At 50.0% G+C, this 19,475-nt stretch overlaps 2 protein-coding genes across 7 annotated transcripts in view; one reads left to right on the forward strand and one right to left on the reverse strand.

The window, feature by feature from the left end:
• The window catches only part of THBS4 (thrombospondin 4), a 50,431-nt gene extending 33,193 nt beyond the window's left edge, over window positions 1-17,238 (forward strand). The window contains exons 11-22 of the mRNA XM_047778185.1: window positions 671-775; window positions 1,833-1,940; window positions 2,491-2,650; window positions 4,543-4,661; window positions 5,817-5,869; window positions 8,666-8,859; window positions 11,387-11,565; window positions 12,437-12,485; window positions 12,584-12,780; window positions 13,377-13,549; window positions 16,324-16,463; window positions 17,013-17,238. Coding sequence (XP_047634141.1) covers window positions 671-775; window positions 1,833-1,940; window positions 2,491-2,650; window positions 4,543-4,661; window positions 5,817-5,869; window positions 8,666-8,859; window positions 11,387-11,565; window positions 12,437-12,485; window positions 12,584-12,780; window positions 13,377-13,549; window positions 16,324-16,463; window positions 17,013-17,074 — 1,539 coding nt within the window. The 3' untranslated portion in view covers window positions 17,075-17,238. The remainder of the gene's footprint in view (window positions 1-670; window positions 776-1,832; window positions 1,941-2,490; window positions 2,651-4,542; window positions 4,662-5,816; window positions 5,870-8,665; window positions 8,860-11,386; window positions 11,566-12,436; window positions 12,486-12,583; window positions 12,781-13,376; window positions 13,550-16,323; window positions 16,464-17,012) is intronic.
• On the reverse strand, window positions 5,027-14,310 carry LOC125126128 (uncharacterized). Of its 6 annotated transcripts, none has more exons than XR_007134510.1 (5): window positions 14,081-14,310; window positions 12,922-13,221; window positions 8,490-8,556; window positions 7,848-7,905; window positions 5,027-7,016 (listed from the first exon to the last, which is right to left on the reverse strand). XR_007134510.1 is itself a non-coding variant. In XM_047778189.1 (4 exons), exons 1-4 carry the CDS (start codon window positions 13,407-13,409, stop codon window positions 6,805-6,807), a joined length of 729 nt encoding a protein of 242 aa, XP_047634145.1. In that variant the 5' UTR covers window positions 13,410-14,310; the 3' UTR covers window positions 5,027-6,804. The 6 variants fall into 6 exon arrangements, 3 of the variants coding, with proteins under 3 accessions (XP_047634145.1, XP_047634143.1, XP_047634142.1); XR_007134509.1 differs by having other exon boundaries at window positions 5,027-5,464; window positions 5,554-7,016; window positions 12,922-14,310; XM_047778189.1 differs by having other exon boundaries at window positions 5,027-6,920; window positions 12,922-14,310.
• Window positions 17,239-19,475: the final 2,237 nt, after the last annotated feature.

Below are 19,475 nucleotides of genomic sequence, written 5' to 3' on the forward strand. Positions count from 1 at the left end.
GAATGACACAGACTACATGCAGTGATTCAGAAAGAGCTGCAAGATATAATGTTGATTTCTTTAAAAAATCAAGGTGTGGGGAGTTCTCATTGTGGCCCAGCAGGTTAAGAACCCAGCCGGTATCCATGAGGATGTGGGTTCGATCCCTGGCCTCCCTCGGTAGGTTAACGGTCCAGCGTTGCCATGAGCTGTGGTGTAGGTTGCAGAGCTGTGGCTCTGGCGTAGGCCGGCAGCTGCAGCTCCAATTCAACCCCTAGCCTAGAAATCTCCATATGCCGCAGATGCAGCCCCAAAAGGAAAATAATATTAAATGAAAATCAAGGTGCAGAGCAGTGTACATATCTGCGCTACCAGTTGTGCTAAAGGACAAAAGGAGCAAAAGAATGTGTGTTTGCTGGTCTCTGCCTGGCCTGCCTCTGAAAGTATTCATGAGGATTGCCTCAGTTCCGGAGCCAAGGAGTAGGAGAGAGAAGTTTTCACTCTACCTCTCTTTGTGCCTTTTGAATTTTGAACCATTAGACTATTCCAAGCTCAAAGTAATAGCTTTAAAATCCTACCCCACAAAGCTTTCTGGCTCTGGGCCCTCCCTCTGTGGATGAGGCTCTTGTCGGCCACCGAGCCTCCCACCAGGCTCAGCTCCCAGGCTTTCTGATGGGCTTTCCCTTCACAGTGTGGGGTCGGCTGGGCTGGTGATGGCTACATCTGTGGAAAAGACGTGGACATCGACAGTTACCCAGACGAAGAACTGCCGTGCTCTGCCAGAAACTGCAAAAAAGTAAGGAGGGCAGATGGGAAAACACACACACACACACACACACACGAGTCTGGCTTTCCAAAGCCACATCTTATATGAGGGAGTGGTTCTGGGGGTTTCATTTAAAATTGTGTTTTCTAAGTAGCTGTATCTCAAATGTACCAAAGCAGCCAGCAGTAAAGCAGGGGCGTTCCTGCTGTGGTGCAACAGGATTATCGGTGTCGTGGCAGTGCCAGGACACAGGTTCGATTCCCCACCTGGCACAGGGGGTTCAAGGACCGGGTGTTGCCGTAGCTGTGGCCTCGGTTACAGCTGTTGCTCAGATCCAGTCCATGGCTGGGGAATTCCATATGCTGCAAGGCAGCCCAAAAAGAGAAAAAGAAAAAAGAAAGCAGGGCAGGCCCAATCAGACTTGAGGTCAGAAATAGTTTTTGACTTAAGAGGTGGGAGATGGGGGTGGGGGAAATGGAGACAAGTTGGTGGAAGGGAAGAGAATTTCACTTCTGAGATAAGATCTAAGGAGCTAATGTGTAATATGGTGACTATAGTTAACACTGTGGTATAATTGAAATTTGCTAAAAGAGTAGAACATCAGTGTTCTCAGCAAAAAAGAAGGGGTAGAGTTCCCGTGTGGTACAGCGGGTTAAGGATCCGAGTTGTTACCACTGTGGCTCAGGTCAGTGTTCTGGCATGGGTTCAGTCCCCAGCCCAGGAACTTCTGCATGCTGTGAGCGTGACAAAAAAAAAAAAAAAAAAAAAAAAGGAGAGGGGACGTTCCCACTGTGGTGCAGTGGGTTACAGGATCTTGCATTGCGGCTACAGTTCAGATCCCATCCCTGGCCCAGGAACTTCCATGTGCCATGGGTGTGGCCATAAAAAAAATGGAAGGGGGATAAATATGTGAGGTGATGCATGTGTTAATTAACATGATGGGAGAATCCCTTTACAATATATGTCTATCAAGTCATTACATCATGCACTTTAAATGTCTTACAATTTTATTTGTTATACCTCAATAACTTAATTTAAAAAAAAAAAGGCAAAAGTTCTCTCTCTGAGCTGTGTTTCTCCGACTTAGGACAACTGCAAGTACGTGCCAAATTCTGGCCAAGAAGATGCAGACAGAGATGGCATCGGAGATGCTTGTGACGAGGATGCTGATGGAGATGGGATCCTGAATGAGCAGGTAGGTTCCTGCTTTGCTGGGAGGGCCTCTGAATTGCCTCGAACCAACGATGCTAGAAGAAAGCCCACTATTTCTCTTAGTCATCCCCAGTGTTGGTTTCCATGCCTGTGTTCCCATAGCACTGCCACTTTTTATTCTAAGATTCTCAAATATTTAAAGTATAAAACTGACAGCCCTGGGCCTCCTGAGTTCTGGCATCTCATGAGGTTGGGGGTGGAGGTCGACTGGCATCCACAGCAGGACCAGGCACACCGCAGGGATTCAGTAAAAGTCAGCAAATACTGGCGTTCCGGTCGTGGCTCAGCAGAAGGGAACCTCACTAGCATCCACGAGGACACTGGTTCAGTCCCTGTCCTTGATCAAGGGGTTTGTGAGCCGTGGTGTAGGTCAGAGACATGGCCCGGATCTGGCGTGGCTGTGGCTGTGGTATAGGCCAGTTGCTATAGCTCCAGTTTGGCCCCTAGCCTGGGAACCTCCATATGCTGCAGTTATGGCCCTAAAAAGACCAAAAAAAAAAAAATGAGCAAATGTCTGTCTTCTGATTCTTTAGGATAACTGTGTCCTGACCCACAACATGGATCAGAGGAACAGTGACAAAGATATCTATGGGGATGCCTGTGATAACTGCCGGAATGTCCTAAATAATGACCAGAGAGACACTGATGGGGATGGAAAAGGAGATGCCTGCGACGATGACATGGATGGAGATGGTGGGTTTGTCTTAGTTGTCTTTTACGTGGGACCCATCTGTCCTTTCTCCCTTGTTCTCTCTTAGGAGTGGGATAGAATTTGACTCTCAGGGCCCTCCTTCACTGGGTGGTTCCATGTGGCCCTGCACCTGAGGGAGGGAGACCGAGGAAACTCTATAGCCCCCTCCCCTCTTTTTTTTTTTTTTTTTTTTTTTTTGCTATTTCTTTGGCCTCTCCTGCGGCATATGGAAGTTCCCCGGCTAGGGGTCAAATCGGAGCTGTAGTCGGCAGCCTACGCCACAGCCACAGCAACATGGGATCCAAGCTGTGTCTGCGACCTACACCACAGCTCACGGCAACGCCAGATCCTTAGCCCACTAAGCAAGGCCGGGGATCGAACCTGCAACCTCATGGTTCCTAGTCAGATTTGTTAACCACTGAGCCACAACGGGAACTCCCAGCCCCCTTCCCTCTTGAATAACCCTGGTATTTCGAGAACTCAGCCTCACTGTCAGCAACTTTGTAGGAACCCCTTCAAGCAGTGTCTTGTCAGGGCCGTGCCTCTGAAGGACATCTGTCTTCCAAGGCTGTACCTTCCCCTCCTCCCCACCCCACTTCTCATGTCTCCGAGTCCTGGAAATGGAGGACCGAGGGAGTGAGAGGCCCTGGGCAGGGTCTCAGGCTACAGCCCCAGGTCAGTCTCCTCCCAAAGAGAATCAAGCATTTCCCGGAGACTGGATAGCCCTCCCCTCCCACTGCCACCCCATTCTGGAAAGAGCTGTCAGGGAGGCTGCATCGCCCAGCCCTATGGCCCACGGAGGGGGCCTCATATGGAAGTCTTTGTGAATGGGACCCCTGGAGCACAGCTCCGGAGCCTCCCAGGACTCAAGGAAGGGTGTTTATTCCTGTACAGCTTCCACAGTATGTAGACAACTATCACCAAGGTGTAGGCTGGATCCAGTAACTTCTGCAAAACATACATCATGGGGCCTTGAAGGAAAATCCTTTTGGAAATATACTATCCCGGGGTTCTGGTCGTGGCGCAGTGCAAGCGAATCCACCTAGGAACCATGAGGTTTTGGGTTCGATCACTGGCCTCGCTCGGTGGGTTAAGGATCCAGCATTTCTGTGAGCTGTGGTGTAGGTCGCAGACCTGGCTCAGATCCCGCATTGCTGTGGCTCTGGTATAGGCCAGCAGCTGTAGCTCCGATTCGACCCCTAGCCTGGGAACCTCCGCATACTATGAGTGTGACCCAAAAAACCAAAAAAAAAAAATAAAATACACTATCCCCTCTCCACCAATCAACACACACACCCCACTCCAGAATATCCATACCGCTTTAAAACACTACCCCTGATGGTAAACCAGCTCAGCAAAACCAAAAAAAGCCCCCAGTTGTGGCACGTGCCACTTTCCATGATGTAAAGCCACTTTCCACTCCTACCATCGCTGATTTCAAGCTCCCAAGACAAGATGACACGACCAAGCGGGAAGCCGGCAAGAGAGGGGCCTGCTGGGCTTGGCCCCAGTGCACCACTGCTGATTCCCAAATCCCAGGCCCAGTCATAGCTCACACACCCACGAGGTCCTCCCTCTCCAAGGCTGGCCCATCCAGCCCTCATGTCACCCCCATCTGGTTGCAGTAACACCCCCTTTGAGATCTTGGACCAATTCTAGTTCTGTGGCTACATGCCGCAGGTCGCTGTTCATTTCTGAGTCTCCCGGAACCCATCCATTGATGGTCCCTCCAGATAATTGCTGCAAAAGGTATTGGTTCTTTGAGGTTAGCCCTAGGCAGATGTCCCTCCCTGCCTGCCTGAGTACAGACCTCATCTCTAGCGTGCCTGGCAGTCTAGGTTCTGGGCCTTTCTGTGGTGTTTGCTTGACTCAGGGAGGCATTCTTTTCTCGTAGGAATAAAAAACATCCTGGACAACTGCCCCAAAGTTGCCAATCGTAACCAGCAAGACCGGGATGGTGATGGCGTGGGGGATGCCTGTGACAGTTGTCCTGATGTCAGCAACCCTAACCAGGTGAGTAGGGCCCAGGGGAATCCAAGCTCTAGGCTGAACTCCCCTAGGCAGAGACTTGTTAAGACTAGTGTCTGAAAGGAGTTCCTGTCATGGCACAGTGGTTAACGAATCTGACTAGGAACCATGAGGTTGCGGGTTTGATCCCTGGCCTCGCTCAGTGGGTTAAGGATCTGGCGTTGCCATGAGCTGTGGTGTAGGTCGCAGATGCGGCTCGGATCCTGCGTTGCTGTGGCTCTGGCGTAGGCTGGCAGCTACAGCTCCGATTGGACCCCTAGCCTGGGAGCCTCCATATGCCACAGGAGCAGCCCTAGATAAAGGCAAAAAAAAAAAAAAAAAGGCTAGTGTCTGAAAGAACACAGCAGAGCCCTCTTGCCCAGCTCTTTGCTATTGCCTTATTCCTAATGGCAGAAGCGGTGGAGTCGTATACTTAGGCGTGGAGGTGATGGGGAAAGCGTTAGGGGAGAGCTGAGGCGTCCAGACTAATCCCAAAGGTGGTATGGTCCCTGTGACATTAGTGATAGGAGTTTAATGATGCCCCACACACGTTCTCTTCTGCTCAAAGAAAACTGTAACATGGAAATTAAGCTTTGGGCACCTCGTGTTCCTTTCATCCCCAAACCTCTGCAGCAGCCTCTGGATGGACATTTCCAATTAGGTTCAATCAGTGATGAGCTGTCTGCCTGCGCTCTCCTCCTTCCTGTCTGGAGAACTGGGTACCATGTGTCACGTATTTTTAAAGCCCTGGGAGAGGGACGTCACAGTTGCCCTCTGACTCCCTGCCCGGCTGGCTCAGTTCCGCAAACCTGAAACAAAGCAAGATCCGTGTGCTGCGTCTCCGGGCGTGTGGCTGGCTCCCTTCCGACCCAGGCCCGCGAGCCACGTCTCCGCTCACCGTGCTGCCCCGGCGCCCTGCTCCAGTCGGCTCATCTGGTGTGTGGGCAGCCCGTCCTCAGAGCTTGATATTTTGGAAGGCTTTTTTGAAAATTCAGCATTGTGCCTACACCAATATGGTGTTGTCCTTTTGCAGTTTGCACCACCCCAGTTCCAGAGAAATAATTCCTGAGCTCCAGGGATGATGGGCCAAGGTCTGCCTTCTCTGGAACACTCTGTGCATGCAGGCCCAGGGAGAAATAACACGTTCTGTTCTCTCTGCAGTCTGACGTGGATAATGATCTGGTTGGGGACTCCTGTGACACCAATCAGGACAGGTATGGCACGTCTCCCAGCTGCATAGGGCCAGAGGAAAAATCCAGACAAAATTTCCTCTCTCAGAGCTTTCTGCTGCTACCACGCTTTGGGATCTCTCTGGGTAGATGGAGCCACTAGAGGGACAATAGCCCTGCGTCTGGTCAGGGTCACTGCACCTCCACTGGAAGTTCTGTATGGGGGCAGTGACAGAATCAGGAAGGGCCACTCAGTGCTCACGCAACTGAGCATCTGTTACAGGAGAGGCAGCATAGCATCACGCTTTAGAGAGGGGCTCTGGAGTGACACAGCTCATAGATATCCCAGCTCCGCCACGTACACATCCCTTAATCTCAGGCAAGTTACCTAATCTCTTTGTCTCAGTTTTTTCTCATCTGTAAAAGAGGGGTGACCGTGGAGCGTAACTCCTGGGACTATTGTCCAGTTTGAGTTAAGTGATGGAAAGTACATATCACAGTTGCTGTTACATTGGTAGCACTCCATAGATAGGAGCTCATTTGCTCTTCAATTCTTTCAGCTCAGGAAAGCCTCGCCATCATCCCCAAATAGAAAGCTGTGAGTTTGCTGAGGGATCACTGTTAATTCATTCCAATCCTTGGAATTTTTTCTCTTGGTTTTCTTTATTTGGGAGAAACAGTTCTATGCAGATGAATATTGTCAATGCATCTAGCCCCACAGGGATGGAGTCCCTATGTTATGACATGGGGCTGGATCAGATGCCAGAGGAACATCAAAACGAACATCACTGCCGTCGAGGCACCTGTAGTCCAAGACGTCAAACCCTTTCATCTCCATAAGTAATCACAGGGCAGCAGGGCAGGGATGAGAGGGGGAAAGGCAAACGTCTACAAGGCAAAGCAGGAAGAAACGTAGCCTCCCTTCCCAGCCCCTTCTTAGAGGCTGCCCTACCGTCAGCAGCTCTCAAGCCCAGCTTTGCTCAAGGATGGCTCCTATAAAGTCCCATCTCTGTCCTTGTGCTCCGCATCCTTGCCGCAGAGTACATGCCAGTGACCTTAAACATACTTCTCAGTCTCTGCGTCTCAATTTCTTCCTCTGCAAAGTAGAGGATTAATGCATCTGGCAAGTGATGATGAAAATAAAAGATTAACACAGGCAAAGCTCCAGGCATGGTTCTGGCCCTCAGGTGACCTGCAGAAAATGGTAGCTGTGGTATTATTATTGTCACAGCAAGAGGAGAGGCAAGACGGTGACAGTCTGACCTAGGATGTCTGTGCTTTTGAGTGGAAGGTGGGTCTGGTACCCTGACAACTTCCCTCAGTGATGCACATCAGAATGTCCCCTGCTGCAGGTCGTCCTGCACTCTGCTTGCCATCTAAGTGATTTCTAAAATATCCCGTCCCACCAGCCTCTAGCTGTTTGCCTAAAATAAGTGACTCGTTCCACTTCATTTTCATTCCCACAAACTTGAGGACAGAAACTGCTTGGTTTTGCATCAAAATGTTCAGGGCTGTATGGAATGGCTGCTAATGGAAATAGCTCCGTCTTGTGATTTGGAAAGCAGCTCTGCCACATGCCTAGGAATTCCACTCTTGGAGCCCCATCATCTTTGGCTTGTCCGGGTTGACCTCTCCTCCTCTGGGACCCATCCAGGAAGTGCTGTGGCCTGAAGGGCAGGGACTGGCCCTGGCCCCTCTTCCTCATCCCAGCATGGACGGTGTGGGGTCAGTTTCTGGCCCAGGATGGGCTATGGGTGGAGGTGGTCAAGGGAGTATTCGCTCTAATCCATAGTGACCATGGGAGGCCTCCGTCCACTTGGGAAAGCCTGGGGACAGGGCAGCCTCATCCTCAGGTGGCCTCGGCCGGGAAAGAAGAAATGTCAGGGGTAGTGAATGAGGCTTCTAAGAGGTGCATTAGACCAGGACCGAGCCCAGCCTAGGTGCTTGGTTTTCGGGAAGGGCGGCCCTGCTCTCCTTGCCCTTCTCCCTGCACCTTTACCTCTGATCCTTCTCATCTACTCACCAGACACAGTGAAGAGTATCGGCAAGGAAACGCCATCAGGCTTCCCAAGGGCCGACCCCTAGGAATATTTAAATATACTTAATATATTTAAATGCAACATGCAAAATTCTAATCATTTCATCTTCATAACACCACTGTAAGTAGGCTCTTCCTTTTTTTTGCTTTTTTCTTAGGGCTGCACCTACAGAATGTGGAAGTTCCCAGGCTAAGGGACAAATCAGAGCTGTAGCCTGGCACAGCAGTGCAGGATCCGAGCCACAGTGGCATCCTACACGACAGCTCACAGCAATGCCAGGTCCTTAACCCATTGAGCAAGGCCAGGGATCGAACCCACAACCTCATGTGTACTAGTTGGGTTTGTAATCTGCTGAGCCACAACGAGAATGCCCGAGGTAGGCTGTTCTTATTCCCATTGTATAGATGAGGACGCAGAGCTGTAGAGGGGTCAGGTGTCACGTCTGGGGCCACATACCAGTGTGTGGCTATGCCAGGACTCAGGGCAAACAGATGGCTCCGCTGTCCCTGTGTTCCCCTCCCATGTTCTCTCAGTCGGGGGTCACCATCACACCAGGACTGTTAGGACGACCTGGTCACAACATCACAGACCTTGACCGTTATCACCTTGAGCAAGAAATGACCTACTTGTTGCAACAGGTTGAAGATGTGGGAAATGGTCTCTGCGCCCCATCTGGTGGCCTCATCCAGGGACCTGTGGGTTTGATAAAAGACCAAGGGGTTACGACCCCAAACCCCAACTCTCCCTCTTGTTGTGCCCTCTGCCGATCGGTGACGCCAACCACCTCTCCTTTCTCCCACAGTGACGGAGACGGGCACCAGGACAGCACGGACAACTGCCCCACTGTCATTAACAGTGCCCAGCTGGACACTGACAAGGATGGAATTGGCGACGAGTGTGATGATGACGATGACAATGACGGCATCCCAGACCTGGTGCCCCCTGGACCGGACAATTGCCGGCTGGTCCCCAACCCAGGCCAGGAGGACAGAAACAGTAAGTAGGCTCAGCTGAGGGCTCCCTTCAGCCAGGCACATAGTGGCCCCTCTCCCAGCTTCTTTGAGCAGCCTCTGCTTGTGTGGACAGGAGGCGTCCCGTAGACACCGGATTCCAGCTCTCAGAGAGGAGCTGCATCTGTGCAGCCCCAGGATGAGGCCACATGGGGCGGGGAAGCAGCCCGGGCGCCCACTCAGGGCTTGGAGAGCCGCTCTGCCATCTTCCTTGCGCCTTTCACTAGGAGTCACAGGGAAGGAGCAGGGCGGAGAGGAAGTACGGCAGCCCCAGTGTCGGGGACAGCGGGTAGTCGGGGGTTCATAAACCCTGATGGCTGCAGGGGCCAAGCTACTAAGGAAAAGTATGCACAAAGCCAGAAGTGAGACAGCAGAGCAGTGAGGATGGTGGTGAGGGCATGCTTGTCCCCAGCTGTGCAAATGAAATTTTTTTCAACAAAAAAATTTATTTTTATTTTTAGCTTTTCAGGGCCGCACCCACATTATATGGAGGTTCCCAGGCTAGGGGTCCAATCAGAGCTATAGCTGCCAGTCTACATCACAGTCAGAGCAATGCCAGATCCGAGCCGCATCTGCGCCCTACACCAAAGCTCATGGCAACGCGGGATCCTTAGCCCACTGAGCACGGCTGGGGATCGAACCCAAAACCTTATGGTTCCTAGTCAGATTCATTTCCACTGCGCCACAATGGGAACTCCTAAAATAGACTTTATTGGAGTCTAGTCGACAACAATGTTGTACAGTATCAGGTGTATAGCAAGGTGACTCAGTTACACATATAGCCATTCCTTTTCCAATTCTTTCCCCTTGTAGGTTATTTCACAGTGCTGAGTAGATGTCCCTGGGCTCTACAGCAGGTCCTTATTACTTACCGATTTTGTATACAGTGAGTGGTGTGTATAGGCAGTCCCCCCTTCCAACATTTCCTCTTTGGTAACCATACATGTGGTTTCAAAATCTTTGAGTCTGTTTCTGTTTTATGGAATAAGTTCTTTTTTGTTTCACTTTTATTAGATTCCACATATTTGTGATCTCATATGATGGATCTTTCTCTGACTTCACTCAGTATGATAATCTCTAGGTCCATCCATGTTGCTGCAAATGGCATTATTTCATCCTTTCTATGGCTAATATTCCATTATACATATGTGCCACATATTCTTTATCCAGTCCTCTCTTGCTGGACATTTAGGTTGCTTTCCATGTCTTGGCTATTGTATATAGTGCTGCAATAAACACTGCATGTATCTTTTTTTTTTTTTGTCTTTTTGTTGTTGTTGTTATTGCTATTTCTTGGGCCGCTCCTGCGGCATATGGAGGTTCCCAGGCTAGGGGTTGAATCGGAGCTGTAGCCACCGGCCTACGCCAGAGCCACAGCAACACGGGATCCGAGCCGCGTCTGCAACCTACACCACAGCTCACAGCAACGCCGGATCGTTAACCCACTGAGCAAGGGCAGGGACCGAACCCACAACCTCATGGTTCCTAGTCGGATTCGTTAACCACTGCGCCATGACGGGAACTCCGTGCATGTATCTTTTCAAATTATGGTTTTCTTCTGGGAATACCCAGGGGTGGGATTGCTGGATCATATGTTGGTTCTGTATTTAGTTTTTTCATTTTGGGGTTTGTTAGTTTGTTTTTGGTTATTGTTTTGGGGGGATTTGGGGGTTTTTTTGGTTGTTTTTTTTTTTTTTTTGGCTTTTTAGGGCTGTGCCTGCAGCATATGGAAGTTCCCAAGCTAGGGGTCCAGTAGGAGCTAGAGCTGCCAGCTGCGGGATCTGAGCCATGTCTTCAACCTACCCCATAGCTCACAACAATGCCAATCTTTTAACCCATGGAGCGAGGCCAGGGATAGAACCTGCATCTTCATGGATACTGGTCAGATTCATTTCCACTGTGCCGCAACGGGTATTCGCAGTTTTTTTAAGAAACCTCCATACTGTTCTCTGGCTGCATCAACTTACATTCCCACCAACAGTGAAGGAGGGTTCTCTCTTCTCCACACCCTCTCCAGTGTTGTTTGTAGACCTTTTGATGATGGCCATTCTGACTGGTGTGAGGTGACATCTCATTGTAGTTTAAAGCAAATGCAAATTTTAATATCATCCTGTCAAGCTGGACGGAACATACTGTGGACTAGATCCATCCTAAGGATCACTGTAAATTACTCATGGAGAGATTTTGGCAACAATAATTTCCCTGCTTTTTAGCATCACAGACCAGAAAGTACTGTAGACATTTGCTTAGGTGAGGTCAGGCTTAAGAGCCACCAGTTGATGAAACCTCTGTCCTAGAGGACACCCAGGGCTTCTTGTCAGGTCAGCTTTGAACAGCTGGGCTCCAGGGTGAGGCTGATCCTAAGACACTCTTTCCATGCGGGTTGCAAACTGAGGCCCGGAGCTGGGGTTGGGCTTTCTCTGCTCCTTGTTCAGCCCCTCCCTGTCGTGGAGAGGGTGTTGCGGGGTTAGTAGGCGTTATCCAGCTCCCCTCTTCCTCCCCTCCCGCCCCAGGCGACGGCGTGGGAGACATCTGCGAGACCGACTTTGACCAGGACCAGGTCATCGACCGTATCGACGTCTGCCCGGAGAACGCCGAGGTCACCCTGACCGACTTCAGGGCCTACCAGACTGTGGTCCTGGACCCTGAAGGGGACGCCCAGATCGATCCCAATTGGGTGGTCCTGAACCAGGTGCATGTCATGGGATCAGCAATGACTCAGCACAGGTCCTTCTGAGAACAGGAGGGGACATTTCCAGGGTGCTGACTTGAGCCAGACACTGTTCCATGTCACATTTATTCCTTACAACAGCCCTGTGACAGGGCATTTTCATGAGCCTCATTGTACAGATGATGAGGTCAAGTCTTCGAAGACTTGAATGATCCCTCAGGGTAGCCCTTCGCTGCACGTAGCAGCTAAGATTGTTGGGTGTAGGACCTGGGCAGCCTGACCCTAGAGCCCCACTCCTAATCTCTGCAGTAGACTGCCTTCCATGTGCCCTCCTCCTTGTTTCACAGAAGAAGGCAGGCACAGGGAGGCCTAGAAGATGTCCCAGTGTCACCCAGCAAGTCACATTCATTAGAAGCAGTTCTCAAAGGGTTTATTGAATCAGCTTAAGTGACAGTTTTAGCACAACTATTTCTATTCAAGTTTGGGCATTTTCTGTTTTTTTGTTTTTGTTTTTTTTTCTTTTATGGCCACACCCATGGCATATGGCAGTTCTTGGGCTAGGGATTAAATCCAAGCTGCAGCTGGGACCTCCACCACAGCTACAGCAATGGTAGATCCTTAACCCGCTGTGCTGGGCCAACCCATGCCACTGCAGAGACAACACCGGATCCTTAACACGATGCACCACAGCAGGCACTCCTGTTTTGTTTGGTTTTCTGCAGCTGTGTGTTTTCTCTGAGCACCTACGTGGGTAGAACAGATTCCTCGGATGATGAAATCTTCAGCTGGAGGTCAGGCATCACTGACCAGTGATTCCTCGAGATTCTGGGCTCCCTTGAGCTTATTCCATCCCCTCTGAGGTTGCTCCTAACTCCCTCGACTCTCTCTGCAGGGCATGGAGATCGTGCAGACCATGAACAGCGATCCCGGCCTGGCCGTGGGTAAGTCTTGGAGCTCCGTCAGCACTTGTGTCAGATGCATGCTTTCCCGCTGCTCCGGTGGCTTGTGTGTTTTTCTCATCATCTTCTGATCTCTACAGGCTACACAGCTTTTAATGGGGTTGACTTCGAAGGGACCTTCCACGTCAACACCCAGACGGACGATGACTATGCCGGCTTTATCTTCGGTTACCAAGACAGCTCCAGCTTCTACGTGGTCATGTGGAAGCAGACGGAGCAGACATACTGGCAGGCCACCCCGTTCCGAGCCGTTGCAGAACCCGGCATCCAGCTCAAGGTGAATCGCCCTTTTTTCGGGGGCACTTCACCCTCCTTTTCAATTCTGTCTTACCCCGAATGGCATTTCTTTGTCTGAGAAATGGATACATTTGCACTCGCGTTCAAGACAGGGAACACTGGAACCCACCCGGGACCTTACCTCCACTCCCGTGTGCGAGCGACGTGCTCCACTGGGGGGCTGAGGGTGAGAATGTCAGCCCAGTAAGGCCCAGGAGGTGGGGAAGATTTGGGGGGGTACCCATTCAGGAAACGGGCTCGTGTGTTTCCTTGATGCGGCCAACTTCGTGTGGGAAGGCTGCCTCCATCACCCCTGGCACACGGAAAGGCAGATGTCAGAGTCCTCACTGCCACATGGGGGAGCGATGGCTCTACAGCAGGAAGAACATGGGCTGGGCCAGTGGAATGCATCCACAGCTGATGACCAGAAGGTTGGGCGTCACTGCAGTAGAAATGGCATTTCAGGGTTTTTGCTTCGTGCCCAGATCCAAAGCCACCGGACCCTAACCCCATGAATTCCCACCTACTCCCCACCCTAGGGATGTGGGAAGGGTGGTCTGTGTGTTGTTCTAAGACCTCGCGCATGTCATTGTCCAGGCGGTTAAGTCTAAGACAGGACCAGGGGAGCATCTCCGCAACTCCCTGTGGCACACGGGGGACACCAGCGACCAGGTCAGGCTGCTGTGGAAGGACTCCAGGAACGTGGGCTGGAAGGACAAGGTGTCCTATCGCTGGTTCCTGCAGCACCGGCCCCAGGTGGGCTACATCAGGTAGGTGGGGTACCCCGTCCTTCTGGGCACCGGGAGCAGAGCGCACCCTCCTTCTGCATCGAGGAGCCTTCGCTTCCCTGAGCAGATGGTCCCGGAGGGCGTGCCCAGACGTCAGGCTCCCAGAAGAGAGGTGGGAGAACTCTAAGTGCCACAGTGACAGCCCAGAATGCCCCCACAAATTTCTAAAACCCTGCTGCGGGGGTGCGGGCCCTCCCAAGGAGGATCACTGCTCTGGGAGTCCACCAACCGATTCCAGTCAGACCTGGGGAAGGGCAGTGATATTTAACTTTGATGTCTGGTCCGGGGAACTCACCCGACAGCCGGCATCACAAAGCCACTGGGTCGTGTTGTGATTTCTGATTCACCCATCAGACACCCCAGCCCTGACTGCCTGGACGTTAGGGCCAAACTGGGGGTAGAAGGACCTTCTGTGGGGGAGGCCTCGGGCACTGGATCCATGACTCCCCTCTGCCACGCCGACCCCAGCCACACTCCCACGAGGTCCCTTGGGGCACCTGTATCATCACTTACCTGAGAACATTTCATGCTGCATGAGCCCCCTGTGGTCTGATAAGTCCACCAGGGCAGCACCCGTGTCTTATTTTATCTCATTCTCCTTCGTGCCTGACCCAGGGTCTGGTCTGAACCAGTCCTCATGGGAGCCAGTGTCATCTGTCTCATTTCCTTGTAGGACTGTTTAAAACACAGCTACTCTCAGGAGTTCCCTCAGTGGTTAACGAATCCGACTAGGAACATGAGGTTGCAGGTTTGATCCCTAGCCTCGCTCGGTGTGTTAAAGATCTGGCGTTGCCAGGAGCTGCGGTGTAGGTCGCAGACCCGGCTTGGCTGTGGCTGTGGTGTAGGCCAGCAGCAACAGCTCCGATTAGACCCCTAGCCTGGCAACCTCCATATGCCACGGGTGCGGCCCTAGAACAAGACCAAAAATAAGCATAAAAAACAACTATTCTCAGAAGCTAGGATGCCTTACGAATCCGTCTTTGGAATTTAGTTGGTTTTCTTTCTTTTTCATGCCTCAGACTTGCAGATCAACACCTACACCAGCTCATGTAGTGCTTTTAGGAAGGGAGGCTGATCATGTTTTCCCAACCTGGGCAGGAAAGCAGCCTAGTGGAAAAACGGAGATCATGAGGGCTAATTCATATTTTGTTCTTCTTGGAGACATTACCTCAAATGTGATCTGCTTGTCTCGTAGTAAAATAATCATTTTCTCAGCCCTATTAAGTTTAAGGCCCCTCTTTTACAACAAATACACTGAAAGTCCCCTTCTTCTGTCCAAAAATAAAATCACAGAAAATATAAGCTCCCTGCCCATATAATTGTGGAAAACCTGATCCCTAATACTGAAATAAGAATTTATAACAAAATCCTTTAAATGCTTTGACCCAACCACACCAAAACACAAAATGAGATGGACGTTTGCACCTGTACCTAGAATCACCAAGGAGGTGAGGTCCTGTATAGATGTTGTGTTGGGGACACAACAGTGGCGTTGCCAGGGGTGATGTGTGCATTTCTAAAGTGGTGGACAGCTCTGAATTTTCAAACAAAACCAAGTTCAAGTACCTTTGAACAACACAGGAGATAAGTTCCAGGACCTTTCATGGATACCAAGATCCATAGATGCTCAAGTTCTTATCTATCTACAGACTCAATCCCCCTCCGATCATGTAGTAAAGTAGTAGTTATGGGGAAAAAAATCTGCATATAAGTGGACCCACGCAGTTCAAACCTGTGTTGTTTCAGGGTCAACTGTACTCAACAGTTTCTCAATTTACCCTGGAAAATCAGTTCCTATTAGTGCAAAAGAAATACTTGATGTTCACATATAAGCAAGAGATTCTAGGCCCAGATGACTATAAACAGGCTCTTCACCTCACCCAGTGCCTGGAGGAGACCCCCAAAAGGGCCTGGAGTAGGACAGACATTGATTGAACAATCAAGTGTCTCCAGGGCCTTGTAGCCACTTGGTGTCCCAGGCTTCTGTCACTAAGGACCATGACAACAGCTCAAAATGCCCCCACAAACTTCTAAAATGCTGCTGTGGGGGTGTAGGAGAATCACTGCTCCGGGATTCCACCAACTGATACCAGTCAAACCTAGGGAAGAGGAGCGTTTTTTGTGGGGTTTTCTAAACTCTTTTTTTAAGGCTATACCTATGGCATATGGAAGCTCGCAGGCTAAGGGTCCAGTCAGAGCTACAACTGCTGGCCTACGCCACAGCCGCAGCAACGTGGGATATGAGCCCCATCTATGACCTACATGCAACTCATGGCCACACCAGATCCTTAACCCACTGAGCAAGGCCAGGGATCGAACCCATGGCCTCATGGACACGAGTCTGGTTTGTTACCACTGAGCCATGACTGGAACTCCAAGAGCAGCATTTTTTAACCATGATGTCTGGGGCAGGGTACCTCACCGGACAGGAAAGTCACAAAACCCAGGTCCTGGGTCCCGTCGCGATTTCTCTTTAATTCATCAGCATTTACCCGTGGAGTTGGATTCTGTGCCCATCATCACTCTAGGCCTTTGGAGAGAGAAGAGGAGAGGACATAGGCACATGGTCCCAGTCTAGTAGGGAAAGGGGGGAGCACAGCCCCAGGAGCCCAGTGCAGGTCTGTGAAGGGTGTGGTATGAAATAGAGCAGAGACGCAGGTGGATAAGAAGTGGGGCCCCTGAACCTCATGTTGGGCCCTTCCCCTTGACCTTGGTTTGCATTTCATGGAGCCTCGCTCTGGCTGTGTTGTCTGCAGGGTGCGATTTTATGAGGGCTCCGAGTTGGTGGCTGACTCCGGGGTCACCATAGACACCACCATGCGTGGAGGCCGGCTTGGCGTGTTCTGCTTCTCCCAGGAGAATATCATCTGGTCCAACCTCAAGTATCGCTGCAATGGTACCATATAGCCTTGTTACTGCACAGTGTTTCTACTAGAAAAAAATAATGCCCCCTTATTGTACAGTATATCCCCACCCCCCGCCCCCAAAACCCAAAGTTCATGCCCCGTATTCACCGAAACCTGATCATCGCTGTGTAATCCAAGTAAAAGGTGGATCTCCTTTCTCCCCTTTGATAGGTGGGGAAATTGAGACCAAGAGAATTACACTGCTTGGCTTAAGATTTGGGGTTCAATGAGAAAGTCAATCAGGTTTAATTGACAGGCACTCTTTATTTTCCTCCAGCTCAAAAAGAATCATAAACTCCAAAAATCCACTCTGTCTGCTAATTTTCTTTAGGCCTGTGAATGAGAGCTCCTGGGCTTTAAGCCAACAATTCCCAGAGCAGCCTGAGGTGGAAAACGACTGCTGGGTCTCTGGGAGCCTTACTGGGTGGGCCCACAGCGACCCCTGCAGGCGGCCTCCCAGCGCAAGAGGCACAGGGATGCGGGCTGGGGCGGGGGCGGGGGGAGTGGGCCTAACCTCCTGTGCCTGTTCTCCCTTGCAGACACCATCCCAGAGGACTTCCAAGAGTTTCAGACCCAGAATTTCGATCGCCTGGATAACTAAACCGAGGAAGCAATCCACAACTGCTTTTCCAAACACTAAAGCCATATATTTTTTAACTTCCTACAGTTTTCTTTTTATACACTGTGGCTTTCTTTTACCCACCCCAGTATACCAAACTTTTTATATGAATGTGGCAATAAAGAAGAGATAATTTCTAAAAACCAGATATTGCTCAGGCTTTGATGGTGTGTGTGTGCTGTTCTCTGCGGGGTCCATGTTCAGCTTGCAGGGGGATCTTTTTTTGCTGGCGTGTGAGTGTGAGCATATGCATCAATCAAAAGGCTCAGGCCAAAGGGCTCATCTTCTATCTCTCCAGCTGACTTGAGGCAGAAGCCTAACAGTTTCCATGCTAACTTCAGCAGCTGCCTTATTTTAGGTAAGGAGCCTCAGAAATACTGCTTGGCACACCTTCCCTATAAGGGACTTTTCCTGACTCATCCTGGGGCCAGATTTGTCCAGTTCTGCCCAGAATTCTAGCCCAGCACCTTCCACACACTTACTGTGTTTACTTGTATATTTGGCTCCCCCTAGTGGAATGTCATCTTACTGAGCCTGAAGGGCTATGTCAGCACAATCTGTATAATCTGAGTACCTGGCATGTAGTTGCTATCCAGTAAATTTTCACTGGCTGAATGCCTCTTGCATGACAAAGACAGCAGTGTTGATGGGTCACATAGGCCCCCCTACAACTCAGGAAACTGCACACAACATACACTCTACCTGCATTGGCACCAGCAGCATTGCTGTATGTACTGGACAGAAACTTGATTTTTTTTTTTTAGAACTGCACCTGCAGCATATGGAGGTTCCCAGGCTAGGGGTCCAATTGGAGCTGTAGCCACCGGCCTACACCACAGCCACAGCAACACCAGATCCCTAGCCCACTGAGTTGAACCTGCGTCCTCATGAATATTAGGTTCCTTAACCTCTGAGCCACGATGGAAACTCTGAAACTTGATTTTTATACATTCCCTCAGATTTTTGTTTCAAGGACTATTTCTGGGTAGCAATGTATTCTCCTATTCCAGAATTCCTGGAAATATCTTAAATCATAAATAAAGGATAAACACTGTCATTACCGTTTCATTATGACTTCAGTAGTCAGCAAATACAATGATCAATATGAGATGTGGAGGAGTTCAGGCTACCTCTCACATGAAAGCCTCTGACATACACATGTATGTTGCTTCAAAATTCAGGATTTAGATCTTCAATCAAGGTATTCGATGAGTGGACAGAACTCAGGGCTGTCTACCAATTGCTCCCTCAGCTGACACTGTCTCATGTCACAGGTGGATCCTGCTGCAGGAGCTGCTTCCCAGGATTTCTGGGCACCTGTGCTTCCACAACTACACATCTTTCTCAGTTCCCAAAAAACCCAGGAAGAAGGAAATTCATATGTTTAAAAGCTGTCATCTCTCAAGCTTCCGCCCTTTCCTTGCTTTCCGTATCCCACTGGAAGGTCATTTCCTGAACCCTTAGGGCTTCCAGGAGCTCTTTGCCCCGCCTGGTCTTCCACCCACTCTATGGTACAGTTAGGTTATACCTTTACAGGTATACAAGGAATTTTATCCTATAAAATTTTAGTGCCCTTTGGAATCCTTGACACTTTAGTAGGCAGTGTGTGATGAAGGCTACAGATCTTGGGGGATTTCATTCTAATCACTAAAGTACATGCCAAACCCTGTACATAAAATACACTTTAAGAGGAAAGTGTGTGTGTTAGTAGATCGGCTCTGGATGTGAATCTGAAATGAAGTCATTGTATCTTGATCTAACTTTCAGTGAGACCAATATCTACCAAAACCATCCTATGCTCCTATATTCTCCCCTACACTGCCTTCCTGAGGAGGAAAGAGGCAGCCTCCCTGCCCCACCGTCACACATCTCTCTGCTGTAGCTGGGCAGGTGCTCCCAGTAAGCACAGGAAGACTTCTCTAGATAATCAGTGCTTCTGTGTCTGTAATCTCGCTGGTTCCATGGGCTCTGGTTCCATGGGTTCGCGGGAGATTCAGAATGTAACACTATAGAGAGCTTATTACATTGTATATAAAAATTTCTGTCTTCCCAGTCATCAGAGGGCAAATAGAACAGTATCCAGTTGTGTGCTTAAACCAGCATGTACCAGCTCAAGAGAGCCAACCATTAAATTTTCAGGAAGTTTGTGAGCCAATTGTTAAACTGTTTAATTTTGAAATTGGTGGGAGTATTCACACCACAGAAATTGGCAAACGTACAAATCAGAGCTCCAAAGAGCTGATTATCAAACATTTAGCAACACACAACTGGACACTTATCCCTACTCATCCCTCACTGACAACTTGAAAGTTGGTGTAGAAGGCTGGAAACTTTCAGGAAACCGCCTGTTTAAGAAATACTCCTAGAAGGAAACTGGAGGAAG

Source organism: Phacochoerus africanus, chromosome 4, assembly GCF_016906955.1.
Source record: "Phacochoerus africanus isolate WHEZ1 chromosome 4, ROS_Pafr_v1, whole genome shotgun sequence".
In the NCBI taxonomy this organism is placed as follows: domain Eukaryota; kingdom Metazoa; phylum Chordata; class Mammalia; order Artiodactyla; family Suidae; genus Phacochoerus; species Phacochoerus africanus.